Source organism: Podarcis filfolensis (assembly GCF_964270895.1).
Source record: "Podarcis filfolensis genome assembly, chromosome: 17".
Classification (NCBI taxonomy): Eukaryota; Metazoa; Chordata; class Lepidosauria; order Squamata; family Lacertidae; genus Podarcis; species Podarcis filfolensis.
Window position 1 is genome coordinate 11,907,124 of NC_139621.1, and position 23,268 is coordinate 11,930,391.

The following is a 23,268-nucleotide window of genomic DNA, read 5'->3' on the forward strand; positions in this document are numbered from 1 at the left end:
AATGTAGGGAAAACTTAATAAGATCAGGGTTACTTAGGCAACCAAGTCCATGCTCATTTTGTGTTCTAAAAGGGGAATATAGAGTGGGCTTAATAATACGTTGCCGCAAGCGCAGACTGGGTCATATAGAGGTATAACTTAACCGAAAATGCATGTTCTTTATTATCGTTCTCCTTTAAGTTCTGTAATGATTGTATTTGTGGCTTGAAAGAGTAAGTCTGCTTCATCACACGGTCGCATCCATGCCATGTATTTAAAGCACTCTGATACCACTTTAACAACCATGGCTTTTCTCCAAGAGTGCTGGAAACTGTAGCTAGTTATGGGGGCTGAGAACTGTTAGGAGACCCCTCAAAGATCTACGATTGTTACAAGCCTTAAATGCAGATCCCAGGATTCTAGAAGGAAGCCAAAAGCTGTGACTCACATTGGGTTATGCCAGAGGCAATGACTAACGTTCAGTTATGCCAGGCTTATAGGTTAGAAAAGCAGTTCCCCGAGTGGAGATTAAATAAGCAGAGAAAATAGTGAGTGCTAATCACGCCCTCTATGCAGCCAACTTGTCATTGGCTGCCAGACTCGTCATCCTACCGCTGGCTTTGCCCCAGGGTATGATTTGTGTTGGCCAGGCTTCTCAACGTTGCTCACAATCCCACCTCTGATGACTCAAGAACAGTCCTCTTTAGAAGCCAATTCCAGCTTTTCTTTATATGCCAACAATTGCAACATTGGCAGCCACAAAAGAACACAGAAGCATTCTTCACAGGGCCTCCCAAATGTGTGGAGAGACCAGAAGATACTTGGGTCGGGAAATGTTTCAGGAAGCCATATTCCAATCATTCATTCAAAAGGAAAGGGCTTGTCCACACCAGTGCCGAAATGTGTACGTGCTGCTGTTCGCCTTCCCATTTAATTTGTGTTGTGTGCATGATGTTCTCCTCATCCAACTGGCAACCCGAAGAGGGAAAGTAAATCCAATACGAACTGCTACATGGCTGTGAACACACTGTGTAAGCAGGTTCTGGTGATGTTTCTGGGGTGCCATGTTTTCCCTCAACTTTACTTCTGTTTTGTTTCTGACAGCCGAAAGGAAAGGCTGTTATAACGGGACAACACTGGTTTCAGTGGTTGTTCTGCTCTGGATCTGTATTTCAACATGTATTTTAGACACAATGTGTGGAAACACAGAAGAGATTTTACAGCTAGCATGAATAAGCAAATAAGCCAACGGTGGATACAATTCAGGCATAGTTAGGCACTTTTAAGCACCACTGACCTCACTGGAAAAGTTGAGCATGTGTTTAACTCAACAGGTCCTGGTGCTTAAATGTGATTAGATTATGCCCTTAGCTTTTTGTCGGAGCTGGTCATATGTTTTCTTATGTTTAGATTATGTAGCCTAGCACAACGTAAAAGTGTTTTATAAACTGCAACCATCTGATTCTCTTGAAATATTTCTTATCATTGTCACAGAAATAAAAGTAGTTGGTGGCACCACAGTTCGAAAAGAGATTGAAGGTAATGTATCATGAAAGAGGACAACTAATAGACTTCCCATAATACCCATATGAAGCAAAGCATCAAGCCTTCCCCCCCCCAAAAAAAAATATTTTTAGGGCAGAAAAATCACACAGCCAGGGAGCCAATGACCAAGCAAAGCTTCCAGATTCTGTACTTCATTTGACCTCGAAGAGGGAAATGCTTCCTTCCCTACTTCCTTTTAATGTATGGCTGCTGCCACTTTTAATGTAATACATCTGGGATGGCTCAGTCAAGAGAGCACGAGACTCTAAACCTCAGGGTTGTGGGTTTGAGCTCCACAGTGGGCAAAAGATTCCTGAAGTGCAGGGGGTTGGACTAGATGACCCTTGTGGTCCCTTCCAGCTGTACACTCTATGATTCTATGACATCATCAAGTGGCCAATGTGCTTCTGTTGAGTTTGCAGCCAAAATATTATAGCCATGAAAGAGCAGAGGCACAAAAGCAGCAGATGGGAATCAGAAATGTCAAAACCTTGAACCCGCCTGCACAGCTATTGCGAACAGATATCTCCCATGTTCCACATATTCCTTTTTTTGCAGGCCTACTTAATCCATGACACATTGGATTACACAGTTGCATTGAATGTATATCAATTCACACCAGGATCAAACACTCTACATATTTCGGGACATGGGTGGCGCTGTGGTCTAAACCACTGAGCCTCTTGGGCTTGCCAATCAGAAGGTCGGCAGTTTGAATCCATGCGACAGGGTGAGCTCCCGTTGCTCTGTCCCAGCTCCTGCCAACCTAGCAGTTCAAAAGCATGCCAGTACAAGTAGATAAATAGGTACCACTGCGGCGGGAAGATAAACGACATTTCCGTGCACCCTGGTTTCTGTCACGGTGTCCCGTTGTGCCAGAAGCAGTTTAGTCATGCTGACCACATGACCCGGAAAGCTGTCTGTGGACAAAAGCCGGCTCCCTCGGCCTGAAAGCGAGATGAGTGCTGCAACCCCATAGTCGCCTTTGACTGGACTTAGCTGTCCAGGGGTCCTTTACCTTTTTTACCTTTACATATTCATGCTCTGGAATCCTAACCCAGTCTACAACAGTGGCCTCATATGTACCAGTCATGGCTTCCCCTAAAGAAATCTAGACCGTTAAAGGTGTAGGCGGTTAACTGTACATTGTTTTTTTTGTTTTTTTTAAGAAATATTTATTGAAGTTTTACAAAAACAAATATACAAGAACACTTAATAAAAGAAAAAAGAAAAATAAAGATACAACATATAAAAACACAGAAAAAATAAGAAAAATTAAAAACAATTCCATTTTTCATAACTTAAAACTCATTTGCTTGTTTCTTTGACCTCCTCACACCTCCCCTTCTTGTATTCCCATTTAAATAATCAAATCAGCAAATCCTTACCCTCTTTCATTTATCTTAACTCTATAACTTAACATTTTATAACTCTGTATTTTCATCCATTATCAATTCATTTTTGCATATTCTTATTAACTTTGTTGCTAATACCACTTATTTCCAGTCCAACATCATTTTGATTATGTTTTTACCTATTTATAACCCTTTTTTCATATTCTCTTAAAGCATTACAGCTGGAAACCACTTAATTTCTATCCAACATCATTCTAACATTCATTAATTTTACAATGTTTCTGTAGATACTCTTTAAATTTCTTCCAATCTTAACTGTACATTGTTAAGGGTGTGGAGAGTTATTAGGAGACTTCTCACAGAGTTCCCTGGAAAGAGGGAAATTGTAACTCTGTGAGCAGAACAGGAGTCTCTCAACAGCCCTCAGCACCCTTAACAAACTAGAGTTCCCAGTATTCTTTGCGGGAAGCCATGTCTGTGAAAGTGATATAAGCAGTGGTTTTTTTCCTTAAAAAAATGTTTAAGGGTACTCTCATTTTCCTACTCATATTGAAATACTGCCCCTCATTGAGGCCAAACTTAAATTCCCAAAATGTTTAGGGGTATGTGTACCCCTGCATCCCCCCCTCAAAAAAACACTAGATATAAGAGTCCATTCCAGATATGGCGCATCACTCTGAAGAATTATATCTTAGTCCCAATAGCTTTAGGATTGGCTCTGACACAAATGAGTAGGAGTTAATTTTGTCCGAGGCATTTTCATTAAGCATTGTTCGCTTTGTACGTCATATTTATAACGCACCTTCCCATTTTGAAATAATGCTTTTCAGGGCCCACTATTACAAGGCTCACCAAAGTGATTGAAGGGGACCCAGAATTTAAGCTGGTCAGGGAAGGCGAGACAGTCACTAAAGTTATTCATGGAGGTGAATATGTCTCATGGACTGCACATTACTAACCAGAATGGTTTGGAAGAGGCAGTTCCCAGTTCTCTTAAACTGCTGGATTTGTTCTTAGCATGTGTTATAACGATGTATTGCAACTATACGGTTTTATTATTAAACCCTTTGCCTCTCTTTCCCTTCTACTTGGAATGTTTTCTCTCTCTTTTTCATTTTGTGCACTGAATTTTTGCTTTCTCTATTTTTTCACACCTGCCCTCTGAATTGTACCCATGAGATGAAATGTGGAAAAACTCTTTTGCCAGCTCTTTTGATTCCTTCGTATTCTAACATAAGTAGCATGTTTCTCAGAATCATGAATGAGCCTCAAGAAAGTTGATGTTTTTGTCATCCTACAAAAAAAAACAACAAAAAAATGAAAACTACCTGCCAGTCTACCCAAAGGCTCAACTAAATATTTATTTATTTTTAAATAATACATTATGTTCATAGCTTGAGATGGTGAATATTTGACATGGGCATGCTTGGGAATGTAAATGACTTTCTTTGCACTCTTCTGCAAGGCCCTGAGTGAGAACTTTGAATCTAACCATTTCTAACATTGACCCTCTTGCCCCAATGGCTGCATAACGGAGAGAATGGGGAAACATCGAAATAATCCAGTGATTTGACCGTCTCTAACTTTTAAAAACATCTTTATAGAGCCTAAAATTAAAAAATACACGAAAATAATTGATGGTTACCCTGTGGAAGTGACTGAGAAAGAAGTGACTGAAGAAAGAATCATTCAAGGTAAAAAAATAACATGCGTCAAAAATACGCCCAGTTTTGAAAACAAAAGCTTTATAATGAAAAGAATATGCACAGTTTTAAAGGTTTCCTGATTGAGTCCACTTCTGATTCTGGGCCATTTGAGATGGTTACCAGAAGCAGAACAAACCTTTTCATAGAATGGCAATATAATCTCAGTTCTTGAGAAAATACCTTAGGAGGAGGAAGTAACAGCCCTCTGTCAAGGAATTCCATTCCCACCTTAACGTTCGTTGCCATCTTCCATCACTGCCATCTCATGTTCCTCTTATTTGTTATCTGTTTGCTGCATATTTGTTTGTTTGTTTGTATAAAAAAATTATATACCACTTGATTGTAATAAAACCTTAAAGTAGCTTACTTTTTTAAAAAATAATACAGTTTTTTTAAAAAAGATAGTTGAAAACTGATACTGAAAAACATTCAAAAACTAATTAAAAACAACAATAAACTAAAAACAGATGCAAGCACATCCAATTTAGATATGTCAGGAGTGGCTTGCCTAAACGAAAATATTTAAAGTAGGTATTAAAGTAAATATTAAAGTAAAGTGTTCAGTGACAGTGCTTGGCTAATATCAACCTTCAAGGAGTTCCGAAGTGTAGGCAGTGCTTCACTAAAAGCTTGATTTCATACTATTTGCAGAACAATCGTTACATGGCACCTCTAACAGTGCCATTTCTGCAGAACGAAGAGCTCCAATGAGCATGTATAGGGTAACGCTATCCTGCAAGTAAATTGGCCCCAGGCTGTTAAGAACTTTATATATGAATACAGGCCAGTGCTTTTTTCCCAGGAAAAAGTGCTGGCGCTCACCAACAAGCAGGGGGAGTGTCCAGCATGTGGGGAGAAGACCTAATGCCAAGGCTGGATGGCAAGGGTGGGTTAGCTGCTTGGTGCTCCCTTGCCCAACTACCCAACTACCAGGGCGCTGCCGCCCCAGTGAAGAGGCCTCCCCTGCCCTGCTTTGAGAAGGAGGCAGGAGGACTCCAGGACTTTCAGAGCATCGTGCCTCCTTCCCTAAGTTGGGCAAGCGCTTCCCGGATTGGGGGAAGGAGGTTAGATGCTCTGACAGGATCTGAGAGCCCCCTTGCCTCCTTCCCTCCCAAAAGGTCACTGCGCTGCGTACCATTGCATACCACCAGAAAGAAGGCACTGGTAGTAACACTTTGAACTTGGCATGGTTAGTAAGTCAACAAATCAGTGCAGTTCTCTGAGCAGAGGTGTAATATGCTGACAGGACCTTACCCCTGGCGGCAGCCGCCTCATCCAGTGCCAGATTTACGTATAATTGTAATTGTAATTTATTATTTGTACCCGCCCATTATAAGCTAAACAAGCTATAGCTTAGGGCCCCACTCTCTTGGGGGCCCCCAAAAAAAATTAAAGGGGAAAAACCTGGATTTACATTTCCAAAATATAAGATAAGTTCAACTATTACTTTGATAAAATACATATTTTGTTATGTGCAAATGGCTTTAGATACCTATTAGGTCCACAAATTACCATGTGGCATATATTCAACACAAAAAACAGCGACAATTTGTTGTTGGCAAAGGACAGCTGGACATATAAAGGGCCCCATTACCTTCAGTAGATTAGGGCCTCATCAAACCTCAATCTGGCCCTGGCCTCATCCATCCTACCATTGCATCCAGGCATCAGTTCAGGGCCTGCACAGCCTCTCCTGATCCAAATGTTATCGAAAAATAGAACTGAGTCTCTTCAGCATAGTGACAGCACCTTGCCCCCAAGCTCCCTCTGCACGGCACTTTCAAACCACATCACAAATTCAGGAAAGCTGTGTGAAAAATCAGCCTCTGAGAAGAATGTGGTTGTGTGTATTGGTCGGATACTTGTAGCACTTCTTGCAGCAAATTTCCCTGCACTTTCAAAAGCCGCCCTGCTCTCTTTGTTGTAAGCTATGTGTCTGTCAAACCGTCCACCAAACATGCCACCCTCCTGTAAGTTACGTTGAATGCACCTAAGCTTCTACTGAGACCTTATTCCACCATGACTTTTTTTTATTGCTCTCTGAGATCATTACTTTGAACAGGAAGATATGGTTACCTACAGCACAACAACGATAATTTGGGAGGGTTTCCCCCCCCCACCTCGCATGTACCTAACTGGATCTTTTTCACTTCAGGTCCTGAACTGAAATATACTCGAATCACTACAGGAGGTGGGGCAGATACTGAGGAGACTCTTAAGAAATTGCTGGAAGAAGGTTAGTATTCTTTGTCAAAGGGGAAGTATGGACTGTGATTTGGCACGCTCAAGGGTTTATTTCCTAAGGATAATAATGCTCGTTTTAGCAGCTCCGTAACATGAATAGCGGTTATACAAGGCAGAGTCTAGAAATGACTAGATCTGAACATTTGAGCATGGGAATGATATGCACAAAATTAACAGGATTTCAAATGTCTAAATAAATGAATATTGCGAATGTCTGAAAACTCAGATACACATCCATTTAATGTTGGCAGTCACCTAAACAAGATTTTCAGCATTCATTTGCAAATTTCTGAAGCATTTAGAAATTAGCAAAATCCATCTGGAATTGGCAGTATTCAAAATTGACTTTCTAGTCTGCTATCTGGTTTCAATGGAAGGCATATCTTAGCTGTAATCTGTCTTGAATTCAATATGTACTACATTGATATTTTAATTCTTGTTCAAGTGAAACAGCCAATATACTGTATATTATAGATCAGGAACACACTGCAACCATTTATTTCTTTTAATGAAAACAACCAGATGTTTGGCGTGAGGCTTTTCACTGCAATAGATAATTGTGTAATTATAAAGTAAGCTCGTTAAATGTGCTGCAACTACCAATTTCTCAATGTTCCGCATCATGCCGTAAACATGTATTCTGTCAGAGGTGACCAAGGTGACCAAATTCATTGAAGGTGACGGTCATTTACTTGAAGATGAAGAAATCAAAAGACTCCTCAAGGGAGGTTAGTGAGTGTGAGACAACTAACCTCATCGTAATGAGTGCCAAGAGCTGACAAACTGATCTTTTAAACTTTTTAAAGACTGATTCAATTAAGCCAAATTTATGGAAGAAAAACCCAACCCAATGCATGAAATGATGAACTTTGAGCAATCCGTTACCTCCACGCATGTTGGAGTACAATAAAGCTTTATTTGTGCGAATCTGTTCAGTCTTTAAAAAGTTCCAATGAGCAATGAAGATTTATTTGCATTATAAATATTCTGTGATCACTTTTGAATTTTAAGATATTCTTCCAAAAGTAAGTGCAACACGTGAGAAAAGTCCAAAACTTTTTGCATTGCTAATTTAAAAATGAATATTCATTGCTCACTATTTAACTGTCAAAGGCATGTACAGCATCCTTCTTTTGAAATGACTTTTGGTTCTGTGCATTAAAGCTTTGTAATTATCTTCAAGAGTACAGTGCACTCATCTTTGTACTGATGAGCATGTTGATGCAAACTCATTTCAGTTAATAATAAAAAGGTGCAGAATTCGCAGTCTGAACACCTATTGCAATAATGTGCAGCACCATCTTGACTTGGCGCCACTGGCCAACTTAATGCTAGCCAACAAAGCAGTTCTCAGTGCAAGTAGCAGGTACTATTACCAGATACGGCGTACAAATGTCATGCAAAATGGCTATATGGTTGGTTGAAATGAGGAATGACTGCAGTAGAATTGGGCAGTGATTCCTAGAAGTAGCATCCTAAAAACATGGGTACTACACTACAGAGGCAACCAATTTGGTGCTGTGACAATCCCATGTGTTTGAGAGATACAAGTAACACCTTTCAATGGATGTTCAACTCACAGCATGCTGTTTTGTGCCCAATCCTGGGCGTGCCCATTTGTAGGATGAGGATTTCACCACCATATGGTTGCCAGCCAGCCAATAGTGTCTGAGCATAATGAACTGCCATACAGTATTAGTCGGGTGCACTGTACTGCCCAAAATGACATTCTGATCCTCTCTATCCTCCTTAATAATCTACTGATCACCAAGAAATAACCAGAAAAAACTGATGGGCAATTTTTTAAAAATCGAATGCTTATTTTATTAATCTGTATACCTCGATTGAATGGTTTTGCTTGTTGTGGGATATTTAAGAAGTGAAGGGAAAAAAGAATTCAAGTATCTGGACAAAGTTAACAGTAACCCCGACCGCTAAATCCAAACTATTTTTATTCTTGCTCAAGTTAAAGTGAGACCACATCAGCTTCTGCTATGATTACCTCACAGAATTACAGTCCAACTGGCTCTACATTGGATTACAGTTTGAAATCCTTATATAATGAAGTTAACCAGGAAAGCCTTTCTTGCATAAAAATTGCCTAAAGAACTCAGAAAGCATTTAGCAAATGTCATCTTAGAGCACAAAAATCCAGCTGTGAAAGTCCCATTGAATTCAATGGGGCTCGTTCTCAGGGAAGTGGGATTAGGGTTATAGCTTTAGTTTAATAAAACTATAAGAACAGGTGATAACATATTAATTTTATCTAAGGGACCTAACTGTAGAGAAAAGAAATACTGAAAAGCATCCATTTTTATGGCATTCCACAAACCAAAAGGTGACTCCAATAGTGGTTTCACAATTGTGCGTTTGAGAAGAGTAGCATCTGGAAGACTGGAATCTCCCTTTAAAAAAAAAATTCTAAAGGATAAGTAGCTGTAGGTTGCAGGATGTGGATCTAACAGCAAGCAGGCATTTGAAGGCAGTAGCCTTCAAACTGTAATGTAAGAATTGCCTAATCCGCTTTTCATGGAGTTGATATGGCTTATTCAAACTTACGCTGTAATTTTTAAAAAAACAACAACAACAGTGCAATCCATTGTTTCTAATCTCAATTCTTTGCCGTTTTTCTTCTTCAAATATTCCAAGTGATAAATCATGAGTACAATTAGCTCAGTGGGAGAGTGCATGCGATGGATGCTGAAGATCTCAGACACATTCCACAGAATCTCAATTTAAAACCATCTCCAGTAACAGGGCTGAGAAATGGTCCCTGCCTGGGACCTGGGAAGCTTCTGATAGTCAGAATAGGGTCCTGGGTCAGATGGTCAAGTAGTGAGCCGCAGACCACGCGAAAGTAGCTAGAATCTCTGGCATAAAACCTGAAATATCAAAAAGTGATCCACTGAATTCTTCTTTCCCGTTCTTCTTGCAATTGTGAAGTGGCTACTGGAAACAGAACCCTTGACTCGTTTATTTGTCTTTGTTTTTATTTTTTATTTTTCTCACTTTGCTTCATTTATTCCAGCCCTTCTTTTCCTTTGACTGCCATGAGAGATCCGTATAATTCTTTGAGACTTGCCTAGACCCCCACCCACCCCACCCCCATACACAGATATAAAAAAACACATGATTTGCACACTCCGATCATGATGGCGATGGCTCCACAGATATTCTGGACATTAACCGGAGCTGTCTTTCCCCAGTTCAAACTGGTACAAAAATTCTTCCATTGCCTATGGTAACACAACAAGCCCTTTGCAAGTTGTGAACCGCACTGTTAAGATTATTGCAATGTAAACTAACAACAGTGCGTGCTGGTTGCACATTTGGGAGAACATCCCAGGTGTTGAGGCAATGCTTGGCTACCAGCCACAGAACAGAGGATTTGTCACTTCTAAGAAAATATTTCGGAATTTGCTCATGTTGTACCCATCCACAGCCTCTTTCAAATATGGACCACTTTCCTGTTTTAAAAAAAAACCTACCCACTCTTAACTGGCAATTGTTTTTAATGCCTGTTGTAGCTGGATCTGAGTACACCAAAGTTACTAAAGTAATTGAGGCAGAGCCACAGATTATCGAGACAGAAATAAAGAAAATTCATCTGGAAGGTTAGTTATGCAGTAATATGGAATCGCCCTCTTATCCAAACAATTGTTGTGAGTGAATTACTTGCATGGAAATCAGGACCAGACCTAGAGAATACATAATTGTTTATTTCCACCCTGTACTTTCTAACCCAGTTATTTATGTAGCCTATTGGCATGAAATGACTTTGTTTTGTTCACCAGTTTAAAGTTGCAGTGTTCTGTATATTTACAACTTACTTGAATAATTTATTAGTCATTAACAAACAAACAAAAATCTGTTTCAATTATTCTAACCACCATAAAGGGATGTTAAGCATTTCTCATAGTTCCTTTCCTTTTACACTTCCAACAAGACTACAACATACCTGTCATCTACTTTACTGTGTATATTAAGTTGTGCTCACTGAATATGTCATGTCACGGATTTGTTCAAGATATTGCATGATTAAACAGAATACTAATTGCTTTTTTTGGGGGGGGACCAGGTCTTATTTGAAACTTATGCAGAATGCCTGTTCAAAAATATGCAGGTGTTTCATAAGCCTAAGCCAACTAGAAACATTGGAGCTGGTACCCAGAAAGGATGGGGGGGGAATGTGGGAACTTTCTCAGTACTGTGAAAGGGGGGGGGGGAGAGTCTCAGCATTACGAGTGGGCAGTTGGTATTTTTGACAGCATCGCCATTGATAAATTTTTATTTCTAATATCAGCCTGTTAAAACTGTAGCAATCTGCCCCTACAATACTTGGATGCTACAGTGTGAAACGGCATGTACTCACACTCCTGCCTGCAGTAACTTAAAAGCACTGGCTTCCACTTCATTGTATCTTGTTTTCTTCTTCCAAATTATGGTCTCTTCCATTCGGAGTGATTTACAGGTGTTTAACGTTGTTTGGCTCATAGCTCCGTATCTCAACTTTCTAGGACTGTGGATAGAGAACCCAAAGCTCTGGTCAACTAGTGCCATGTACTATAGTGTGTGTGTGTGTGTGTGTGTGTGTGTGTGTGTGTGTGTGTGTGTGTGTATTTCTGAAGCAGCATCCCCTCGTGCCAGGAGGCAGAGACCTATTTTGTTTTCAATTTTTTGAAAAGTGAAAAATCCACCTGGACATGTTGAGTGCTATATTGCTTCACCATGCTTATAGTAGTTTTTTTGGATCTCAGTCTGTCTCTATAATTGCACACAGTGCCCTACATCTCACTGAGGTGGTAAATCTATGTTTGGGTGGTACTATGTTTGAATCAAAGGAGAGGCTCAAAATCACTGAGTGTTCCTTGGTGGAGGGAGGGGAACCCTACACGTAGAAATGTTGCTTATCAGGGACAAAACTAGGCTAGAGCTCTTCTGCCTGACATGCCATTTTTTTCTGTGTGCAGATGATAACATGTTTTGGAGAGTACTGTACTCTGATCACTGAATAATATCTGCCATCAAAACAGCAAGTGATCTATAGAGCATGTGAAATATATTGCATAGTAAAAAGCTTTTATTATTCATCCAGTGTCTTAAACTGAAAAAGAATTCGTCAGCTGTAAATTTCTGACATTTCGGAAGATACCTACTGCGCTGTTTCAAACCTCTGCAATAAATAATGCAAGATCACAACACTGTTTTCTGTTTCTTCTTTTTAGAAGCACCTGTTAGAAAAGTACAAACATCCAGAAGAACACAAGGTATGAGGAGGAACATAACACTGTCGTATTTATTTCTTAATTATTTAGGCATTTATATTGTGTGCAATCAATTGTGTCTTTGGGGTAGTTTGCGATGGTTCGTTTTTGCTTTTGTTTTATTGTGTATTTTGTGTTCTCCTTTTGTATTTTTCTGTTGTGAACCCCCTTGGGATCTTCAGATGAAGGGCTGTATGCAAATTTTAAAAATAGCAGCAACAACAACAACATATAGGAAAGGAAAGTTTACCTTAATAACATCTGTTCACTTTTTTGGTCCACAGGCTCACCACGGAGAAGAACAAGGCTTGTCAGACCTGCGAAAAAGCAGACTGTACAGAAAGAGAACTGAAGCTCTGAAGAAAAGCAAAAAGAAAAATCATAAGGGAAAACATTAACCAAATCACTTGTTCCCATTAACATCCTCTACCCCATAAAAGCAGATGGGAGTGTATATGGGAGGAAAGCACTTCCTAAAAGATGCATTAGCTGGTACGATCCTAAAGAGCAGGGAGCAACTCAAAATGTACCCCTTTTCTATGAATCCGAACTCTATAATTTAAATGCATTCCACCTGCAAGTAAATAAGCTTTAAAGTGAGAAAATCCAAGAGTGTAAGCTATGTAAATGTATCACCTTTAGATCAGCAAAACCATGTGATTTATGTTATTAAATACTATTATGACACAGACGTTACCTTAGAAATCATAATAAACTTTAAGCAATGGCATAGGATCTTCGTTTTCATCACTACGTAAAACATTTGCTAGCGAAGCTGATAGATTCTCTCTCCTGCACTCTCCAAAGATAACTCTCTCAAAACGCGAGCGTTCAGGAATGTTCTTGGATCGATTACTGTACTGGCTATCTAAGGTCCCAAATTAAAATAAACTTATAGTAAACACATTAGCTTCCATTCAGAGATGCTTGAATGAAGCAGCAGATACTATATACTTAAACACCAGTGCTACCGTTCACCTGTTCGAGGTGCAAAAGGTGGCGGACATTGTATGAATTTAAACTCCCCATATTTTCAGCTGTGTACATGTGGGGATGTTGAATGTGGGTTCTACCTTTTGTATATTCTTTTGTACTATCATTTTTTGTACATATAGGAACCAGCCCTAAACCAGATTGCAAAATCTGTTTATGAGTCAGGCTAATTTGATTAGAAGCAAGAGATGCTCTTTTGTTTTAAATAGTGTACTCACATACTGATACCAAAGTATAAAATACATGCACCTTCCTTTCGTTGATAAGGGCAGACTGAATTTGAAAAAAACACTTATTTTTTGTTCAAATGTATAGAAATGGGGGGCAGAGCCTTTCCTGACTTACAGAATTCAGTGGAACTTATTCATAAGCAACTGGGGTTAGCATTACAGCCTCATATGTATTTTGCTGAAGAAAACAGTTGTTTATATGTACGTTCCCCATCTCCCCAATGAAGCAACATTAATTTACATTTTGTACTTTCTGTAGCTGAGTACAGAATATGAAATGGCCCTTCATTCCAGGGATGTTAACCGAATTAGCTTTTAGGCATGCTTATAGTTGACGCCACTTCCCTCTGGTTGAAACTAAACCTGAGAAGCAGCAAAATTGACCTGTGGTATGATGATTTGATAGCTTTGAATTCGGAAAAAGATATGCTATTGACTTCAGTGGGACTAAAACAATTTATATTTAAGAACTTTCGCTTGTCTGATTTGTGAAGTCCTCTGCTTTATGGAATGTGTATTCCTGTGGAAATAGAGAGCCCTGGTGAATTCAACAGGTCTTATTCATGAGCCATTGTACTAAGTAACCCACATGAGTCTAAAAATCAAAAGAAATATATCTCCACTATAGCGTATAAGTACAGGAGACAATTGTAAGGTTTGTGAAACTTTAGCCTTTAAAAAGCCTGCTCTGAATTGTTGAATTCTAAAACAATCAATGAAATGCATGCAACAAATTATTCTTGTTCAGGAAGATATATATCAACTGGTGCTTGGTCCAGAAGCCTTTGCATAAAGGAAGCCCTACCAATTTCCATTATTGATGTGGGCCTTGTTTGTCAATTGTTGTTTTTATAACTAGTTTATTTGCTTCTTCTCCCATACTTGTATGTCAACTATGCAAGAATCTTTGTGAAGGGAGTAACAACATTTCATCAAGGTGCCTTAATTTTGCAAAGTGTGGTTTAAAAGAATTACAGCGTGTGCCTTTATATTTTTGTTTTGAAACACATATTCATTAAATAAATTTGGCTGAATTATGGGGCTTTTTGTAGTCAATATTTGATGAGCAAGAAAACATTCGTGCTTGAAAAATTGTACGTGCCAATCATTTTTGAACAGTACTCTGTGAAACCACCGAATTCGTCAGTGAGATCAATAATGACCGACAAGCTTCCTTGAAACATGGCGAGGCTCACCAGGCCTAGACAGTGCTTTGCAAGAACTGAGCGCTGCAGAAATCTCTGAAATTCTGTGGCAGGCATGAAGTGGTTCCTTGGTATGGGAAAGGCTCTCTCAACGTTTGAAAACCATTGACATATATTTATTCCTATTCCCGTTGAATGTATTGTTCATAAAAGCATTGTAAAACCAAGGTCCGGTAGATTAGGGGAGAGCTAGGCTCCTGCAAGCCTTTATGCACTCCTGCCAAATGCTGAATTAAGTTTGGATGATTTTGCTAAAAACCACCCAAAATGCCAGATACCAACGTTAATTCAAAAGCAAGGCTTGAGGCATATTTGCAAGTGGCCATGACTGACCCCTCTTGCAATCAACCAATGACTACTCTGTCCTGAAGGGGACATGATGCTGTCCTGTTGTTGTTTAGTCGTTTAGTTGTGTCCGACTCTTCGTGACCCCATGGACCAGAGCACGCCAGGCACTTCTGTCTTCCACTGCCTCCCGCAGTTTGGTCAAACTCATGCTGGTAGCTTCGAGAACACTGTCCAACCATCTCGTCCTCTGTCGTCCCCTTCTCCTTGTGCCCTCCATCTTTCCCAACATCAGGGTCTTTTCCAGGGAGTCTTCTCTTCTCATGAGGTGGCCAAAGTATTGGAGCCTCAGCTTCAGGATCTGTCCTTCCAGTGAGCACTCAGGGCTGATTTCCTTCAGAATGGATAGGTTTGATCTTCTTGCAGTCCATGGGACTCTCAAGAGTCTCCTCCAGCACCATAATTCAAAAGCATCGATTCTTCGGCAATCAGCCTTCTTTATGGTCCAGCTCTCACTTCCATACACCACTACTGGGAAAACCATAGCTTTAACTATATGGACCTTTGTTGGCAAGGTGATGTCTCTGCTGACATAATGACATAACCTGACATAATGTGTGCCATGCTCTCTGCTCACAGTCAAAAGTCATGGCGCTCCAACTCAGTGGTGGTTGGTGCCCAGGGTACTTGGCAGAGTTGCTAGGTAATCCTGGGGGCATGGCCAATGAGTTCAAGAAGCATGGCTATTTGCTCTTGCTCTTTCCCCATCTTCCACCCTCACAAATATACTGTGGATGCAAGCATTTCAGTTGCATGAGTACTTTGCACCTTTCTCTCCTTCATTGGATATTTTTAAAGCAGAGGTTGGATGGCCATCTGTCAAGGATGTTTTTGTTTAGATTTCTGTTTTGCAAGGGGGTTGTCCCTTCCAATTCTACTATTATGTGATTCTAAAGCAGATCAGCTGCACAAGTACTTTGGACCCAACTGAACCGAAGTAATTCCCACTGAACTCAACGGCGATTGCTGTTAAGGATGTATGTTAAGGATTGCGGCCAGAACTGGTTAGTCTTAAAGGCACACTGCAGAACTGTTAACTAGGGCCCCCATACATTTCCAGACCTATAGGAAAAGATTGTGATCCCCCAGGATGTGAAATAAGGTGGAACGGTGCCAGTACAAAAGTATTCTGTGCCCTAATAAACGCTGATTCTCCAACCCCCTCTTCACTCGTAATATAACACTCTGCACTTTTGCAGAGGGACCACACTTTTGGCTCGCCACACATCCTTCAGGGAAGCTGAGGCCCACTTCAGATTAAGGTGGAAGGAGGTCCATGCCACCTCAGAAGGCAACAGCTCTAGGTCACACCCCACACATAACGCCATCACCCCCCATTTTCCTACAGCCCTTTGAAAGTGGGTGAAGGGAGGCTTAAATGGGCCAGTTTACCTGGAGGGAAAGGTGTGGGTGATGGCAGCGTTTGGATCCTGCCTGCTCTTTCCATGCCCTCCCCTCTTCTTCAGTTGCTGCCTCCTCCGCTTGGACAACCCAGTGGCTGCAGCTGCCCAACACCATCTGAGCTTGTGGAGAGCTTGTCTCCTCTTTTCTTGACAGTAGGGAGGCGGCGAGTCATTGGGGTGACCCCAAGAAGGGGAAACTGGGGCGGGTGCACTGGGCAGGAGCAAAAAACAGCCCAGAGGAGTGGTGATGGGGCAGCAGCCCTCAAAGGTGCAAAATATTATGAGCGCCTTTCAAATTTTACTGGCCTTCTATTTTGCCATTCTTAAAATGTTGCTGCCCTAGGTAGAAGCCCCATTCACCTGGTGGTTAAACAAGCTCTGAGATGGAGTGATATTAAGTTGCCTGGGATCTAGGCAATAACGGTTAAAATCACCACTCAGCTATGGAGTTGGCCTTGAGCTAGTCACTGTTTCTCTGCCTAACCTATGTCACAGGGTTGTTTTGAGGATAACATGGGGAAAAGGAGATCCATGAATACCAGCTTGAGATCCTTGGAGGAAAGGTGGAATGGATATAAACTCAGTACTAATAAATAAAGAATAATAATGATAAAAGTCTGCCCTCCCTGATTTTGAATCGGGGAAGAATTTGTGATACAACCAGGAGAAAAGGTACATAGATAGACTAGGTCTGCAATCCGCCAAAAGCATTGAAGGGATGTTGTGCTGTCCAAACCACACCTGATGTTGGGACTTACACTTGAGCAAACATACAAAGAGTAAGCCTGCAACCCTAAACACACTTACCGTATTTTTCTGTGCATAAGACGCCCCCTTATTTTGGGGGACTCCAAATTAAGAAAACACACCTCAGCACTACCCATGTATAAGACGAGCCCCAATTTTAAACCTAATTTTTTGGTTTAAAAAACCCTAGCCTTATACATGGAAAAATATGGTACATGGGAGCAAGACCCATTCATTCCATGGGATTAACCTCCGAATAGACATGTTGAGGACTGTGCGGTAACTATGTACCTGCCAAATACATTAATTAAACAACAGCTATTTACTGTGTTGGATAGTGCAACTATGGTGGAATCTACACACATAAAAAAACGCTGTGAAAATGCTTTAAAAAAAAGTTTTGAAAAATACATTGAATTTGGCATAGCTTGCTCTTGCCGTCTGGTGTGACATTTGTTATATTGCACTTTACAACACATTTAAAACGTCTTATCTGCAGCTGTCTAGCCGAGTCCTATATGTGCAAAGACTAACCTGAGTGTAAGCCCCACTGAGTTCAGTAGGACTTACCACTGAGTAGACATGGTTAGATTCAGGAAGATGGAGGCCTTATATTCCTAGCTTTATAGATGTGGACTTCAAGGAAACCATTCTGAACATGCTCAGAACAGACGTGTGATTCTACTAGAGGCTGGTGGTGGGGTGGTTGGCGTTCCTGGATTACTCTCATGACAACAGAAGGGAGTGGGATCCCACACAACCGGGGCTGGTTACGCAACAATATAACAATTTCACATGGTTTAATGGCTGGAGACAGATGGGAGTAACCTATTTGCCATAGTAGTAGTTTTGGATTGGCATTGGCTGAATGGTGCAGAGAGCTAATTGGCCAGAGAAGATTGTGTGGCTTTGAGATTTGAGGGGTGGGGGTTTGAGGGCTGTTTGTTTATTTGTTTGCTTTTTTTAAAAAAAAGCTTGACCTTCACTTTGGCAGGGCTCTTCCCCAGTAGCCCTGCTTGAAGAACCTTCCACTGATCCAGTGTGGTCATGACATTCAGAATGAACTGGATCTCTTTAATGTGAGGGAATGCTCTGTGTGTGCACCAAAGCCCTTGGTTTTTGCAAAGAAACTGTTCGACTTGGAAGGACCTCTGAGTGGTGCTTCCAAAGAAATCAAGATGAAAAATCAGTCTAATGCAGAATAAACTGGCTTTTAATTCTCCATGTAAGACCTGATTTGTGGAGAAGAACATGACAGCAGGACTACTGCGCTTCTTAGAAAATCAGGGCTTGGCTCTTCCAGCTGTAAACTAGTCTGAAACTTTTGGCTGGTTGACCCTGGACATGCCACCTCTTCTGGGACAAGTTGGGACATACTTAGCTGCAGAACAAAATTTGTACTCAAGTGGAAGAATGATTACAGCCCGTTCTAAACAGTTGTACTTTTCATTTTGCCTTTAATTAACCCCAAGTTTTACTTAATTCCTAAAATAACTTCTTGGGGAATATGGCAATTTTGACATATAATCATGCCCAACAAGATTCTTCACCTGTTCAAATTAATGAGTTTCATTTTTATGGAAGAAATTCACCAAATGTCAGGTATTTAAGGTCTTGGTCTTGCCCAATCTCGTCTGAGTCACATGGGTTTGGTTTTTTAGACATTCCCCTGGTCAGGTTACTCTAGCTCATGTATTAAAAGTAATCCATGTCTGTAATGGAAAGAAGAAGAGCCGGATGGTTCAGGAAACGGTGATAATTGAACAATATTCAAAGGTAAAGGGTAAAGGGACCCTGACTGTTAAGTCCAGTCGCAGACGACTCTGGGGTTGTGGCGCTCATCTCGCTTTACTAGCTGAGGGAGCCGATGTTTGTCTGCAGACAGCTTCCGGGTCATGTGGCCAGCATGACTAAGCCGCTTCTGGTGAACCAGAGCAGTGCACGGAAACGCCGTTTACCTTCCCGCTGGAGTGGTACCTATTTATCTACTTGCACTTTGACGTGCTTTCAAACTGCTAGGTTGGCAGGAGCTGGGACAGAGCAACAGGAGCTCACCCTGTTGTGGGGATTCGAACCGCCAATCTTTTGATTGGTAAGCCCTAGGCTCTGTGGTTTAGACCACAGTGCCACCCATGTCCCGAATAATATTCAAAACAGAGGGCAAATCCAACCTGGAGCTTTGAGCTAGTTATTTCCTTAAATTTATATCCCACCTTCTTCTTCCATCATGTAGCCCAAGGTGACATACCTGAGGTACCCAAACAGTCATACATCCAGGCATTGACCAGACCCAGACCTAGACCTCCAATGAACAGTCATGGTGTGTTACTAGGCCCCACCTCCTCTCTTCAGCAGTGGGGGGCATTTTTTCACAAGCAACTTCTGTCCACCATGACAAGCACTGAGACCCATTGCTACTCTATTAAAGCTCCCACCCTTCAATCGTTAACCTTCAGGAATCCTTCAGGGACACAGCAATTAGCCTCGAAAGGTGTTCCAGTGGCTCACCAAACCAGTTGATCCCATTTTGAGACCATCTGGAACAGCCGTCCTGGATGTAAGTCAGCAGGTGCAGAGGGCAAAGAAATATGATATATTCAACACCATTGCCACCACTTCAAAGGTCTGAAAACAGGGCTTTGGTTTCAGTCATCTACTGCCACAATTCAAGCCGTATACCAGCCTGCTTGATGATACCAGCCAAAGAGGTAAAGGTAAAGGTAAAGGGACCCCGGCCGTTAGGTCCAGTCGCAGACGACTCTGGGGTTGCGGCGCTCATCTCACTTTATCCGGTGTACAGCTTCTGGGTCATGTGGCCAGCATGACTAAGCCGCTTCTGGCAAACCAGAGCAGCGCACGGAAATGCTGTTTACCTTCCTGCTGGAGCGGTACCTATTTATCTACTTGCACTTTGACGTGCTTTCGAACTGCTAGGTTGGCAGGAGCAGGGACCGAGCAATGGGAGCTCACCCCATCGCAGGGATTTGAACCGCCAACCTTCTGATCGGCAAGTCCTAGGCTCTGTGGTTTAACCCACAGTGCCACTCGCTTCCCTAGCCAAAGAGCCAGGCATCTCTAAAAGGCAGGAGGGGAGGGGGTACCAGAGCAGCTGACCCTTTTGAATTGCTTCACCTCTTATTGCTGACATGTCATGTGGTCACAAAACTTTGAGGGGGGTGGCCCTTTTATTGAAAATTGGGGAGGCTGGGCCGTCCGGGACCCCTACTTAGTGTGCCTGCCTCAGGAAGATAGTTCCAGGCTCTCAGGGTTGGTAAAAGCCCCCCTAACAGTTGCAAACAGTGTTGGAAATATGATAAAGCACACTAGGAGACGGAAAATGCTGATTGAGAGTGAGGGCAAAGAAATTGTCTATAAACCATGAAGTCAGCGTGTTCACTACATAGTAGCTGGTTGGCTGAGCTCTCCAATGGAAATCTTATAGCAAAAGGAGGGTGAAGGGCACACAACTGCAGAAGCGACCTTAAGTAACATGAAGATAATCACAAGGGAGAAACACCCACATCATCTCCCCTCATCAGAAACCATTTGTTTCAAGTGGGCCTGCTCTGAGGTAAAGCTGCGGTCTGAGAATTGCAACCCGACTATTCCAGCGCTGTCGGTTTTTGTGAACACCAAGATGGGTATGTCATATAACTTTCCATAATTTATGTTGGATGGGAAATTATGCAAAGGAATTTTGCTTCCAGGTTTTTTTTTTCTTTTGTTTTTGTTTTGAGAAATATGGTTTGCATTAATTCTTGGATTATGATTCTGTGTGAATAACAGACTGTCAGATATGTCAATTTGCGCCAAAAAGCTCCAACTGCAATGTTCAATTGAGCATCCATGCATGCTGTATTTATTTATGATACAAAAGCCTATCGAAGGTTGATCAATGACGCGTCAATGTCCTTTACATAAGAGATTAATTACCTTGCTGGGTTAGATCAAGTTTTGCACATGGATCATCCCTGTCCAGTCACAGGCCTCTGAGAAGCCCACACAGAGAGCATGAAGGGAACAATTCTGCTCTCTTTCGGCCCACCATCGTTCCACAGAGATATAGTGCTTCTAAACATGTAGCTTCCAGTGATAGCTATTGTGAGACTTCTCTTCCACCAATTTGTGGATCTTTTGGCCTAGCCCATTCCCATCCACATGGACCAATTTTAACAGGGCCCATTTACCTGTCAGGCACTTGGGAACCGTGGTCTTTGCCAGCAAAATGCCAGGCATATGTCTAGTAATTATAATAATAATTATTTATTATTTATACCCCACACGGGTGGCACTGAGGGACGCGGGTGGCGCTGTGAGGGACGCGGGTGGCGCTGTGGGTAATACCTCAGCGCGTAGGACTTGCCGATCGTCAGGTCGGTGGTTCGAATTCCCGCGGCGGGGTGCACTCCCGTTGCTCGGTCCCAGCGCCTGCCAACCTAGCAGTTCGAAAGCACCCCCGGGTGCAAGTAGATAAATAGGGACCGCTTACTAGCGGGAAGGTAAACGGCGTTTCCGTGTGCTGCGCTGGTTCGCCAGATGCAGCTTGTCACGCTGGCCACGTGACCCGGAAGTGTCTTCGGACAGCGCTGGCCCCCGGCCTCTTAAGTGAGATGGGCGCACAACCCTAGAGTCGGACACGACTGGCCCGTACGGGCAGGGGTACCTTTACCTTTACCTTTACCCCACCCACCTGGCTGGGTTTCCTCAGCCACTCTGGCAGCTTCCAACAGAACACCAAAATACAATAACCTATTAAACATTAAAAGCTTCCCTAATCAGGGCTGCCTTCAGATGTCTTCTAAAAGTCTGGTAGTTGTTTTTCTCTTTAACATCTGGTGGGAGGGCGTTCCACAGGGCGGGTGCCACTACTGAGAAGCCCGTCTGCCTGGTTCCCTGTAACTTGGCTTCTTGCAGTGAGGGAACCGCCAGAAGGCCCTCGGCACTGGACCTCAGTGTCTGGGCAGAACAATGGAGGTGGAGATGTTCCTTCAGGTATACTGGACTGAGGCTGCCTTCTGCAGGGACTGGCTGTGTGCTTGGGTTCCCCACATCTTATTGTTGTACACCAGCTGATGGATGGTGACTTCAACCCCACTCTCTACAGGGATTGGCTGTGTGATCGAGTTTATATCGGGAGGGGTGGTCCTCAAGGTATTGGTCCAAGACAGGTTTGTTGAGCCTAGAAATCCAATCTCTACTCAACGCAGCTGGGCCTGGATCCACAGGAGGCAGTTTCCATGAATCTGTTGCAGCTGTGGGCAGCACACATAAGTATTTTGCAATATCCTATGTGTGAACAGACATTTGAACATGCCTATTGTGCATCCCTGGCACCAGAAAAAGAAAGATAAATTGAAATGGCTAGATTCCCCAGCTAGGAGAATTGATGATCTGGAGACAATTTTCAAGTTTGCCCAGAACAATAAAAGTCCCCTACAGTTTTTTAATCAACTCAGGAGATAAACACAATAAAAGTTTGTCCAGCCAAACAGAATTTATGCTCAGAAGGCACAACAAAATTACTACGAATGGGGTGGCATTGTGGATGAACACCTCATCAGGAGACTCAGTACAGGAGGAATTAATAATTCTATTTATCTCCTGGGGGGGCGGATTGGAGGTTTGCTATCCTCAGCTCTGCAAACAGACTGTTCAAGCAAATCTATCAAATTTCACATAAACCAATCTGCCTTCCGATACTTCAACTTCAGAGCAAGTGTTATTTGTGGGCTAAGACATCTCAATAAAAAAAAGATTAAGTGGGCTATGAACACAGCTTGACGGGCAGAGGCAGAAGCCGATTGACACTTGTCAGGGTTCAAAGGAGGTTGCTGTAACCACTGAACAGCTGATTACTGGTTACAGTAACCTTCATTGAAGATGCTCCAACTGGCGCTGGGAGCGTGCCTTCAGAAAGGTTCTATGTCATCTTCTCTGCACCTTCAAACTGGCTCCCAGCAACTGCAGACACCTGATTGTCACTTACAAGGAGCCCCTTTGAAGTCTCTGCAGAGAGGAACCTGTCCCTAAGAGCAGAGCATTTTGCCTTCTGCAGAGAAAGCAGTTTGTATTCAAGGTGCTTCCTCAAGTGCCTTGAATACAAACTGCTTCCCTAGAAAGAATGGGGGGAAATGCTCCATTTTTAAAGGGAATGAGCAGGTGATTGTGTGTTGAATTACAAAACCCATCCCACCAAAGTAGCTGGACCCTTGCTGTCTGAGGTAAGATCTGGCAGCCCCCCTCCCCCAAAAG

The 23,268-nt window shown here is 42.1% G+C and overlaps 1 protein-coding gene across 31 annotated transcripts in view; it reads left to right on the forward strand.

The window, feature by feature from the left end:
- POSTN (periostin) overlaps positions 1-14,353 on the forward strand; it is a 53,226-nt gene extending 38,873 nt beyond the window's left edge. For 2 of the 31 annotated variants that reach the window (XM_083593064.1, XM_083593075.1), the window contains 8 exons: positions 1,474-1,518; positions 3,710-3,805; positions 4,484-4,573; positions 6,741-6,821; positions 7,477-7,557; positions 10,357-10,443; positions 12,055-12,096; positions 12,378-14,353. In XM_083593064.1, the coding sequence (XP_083449190.1) occupies positions 1,474-1,518; positions 3,710-3,805; positions 4,484-4,573; positions 6,741-6,821; positions 7,477-7,557; positions 10,357-10,443; positions 12,055-12,096; positions 12,378-12,445 (590 nt within the window). In that variant the 3' untranslated portion in view covers positions 12,446-14,353. The remainder of the gene's footprint in view (positions 1-1,473; positions 1,519-3,709; positions 3,806-4,483; positions 4,574-6,740; positions 6,822-7,476; positions 7,558-10,356; positions 10,444-12,054; positions 12,097-12,377) is intronic. The other 29 variants (XM_083593089.1, XM_083593093.1, XM_083593086.1 and 26 more) reach the window with 19 other exon arrangements.
- The last annotated feature ends 8,915 nt before the right edge of the window (positions 14,354-23,268 follow it).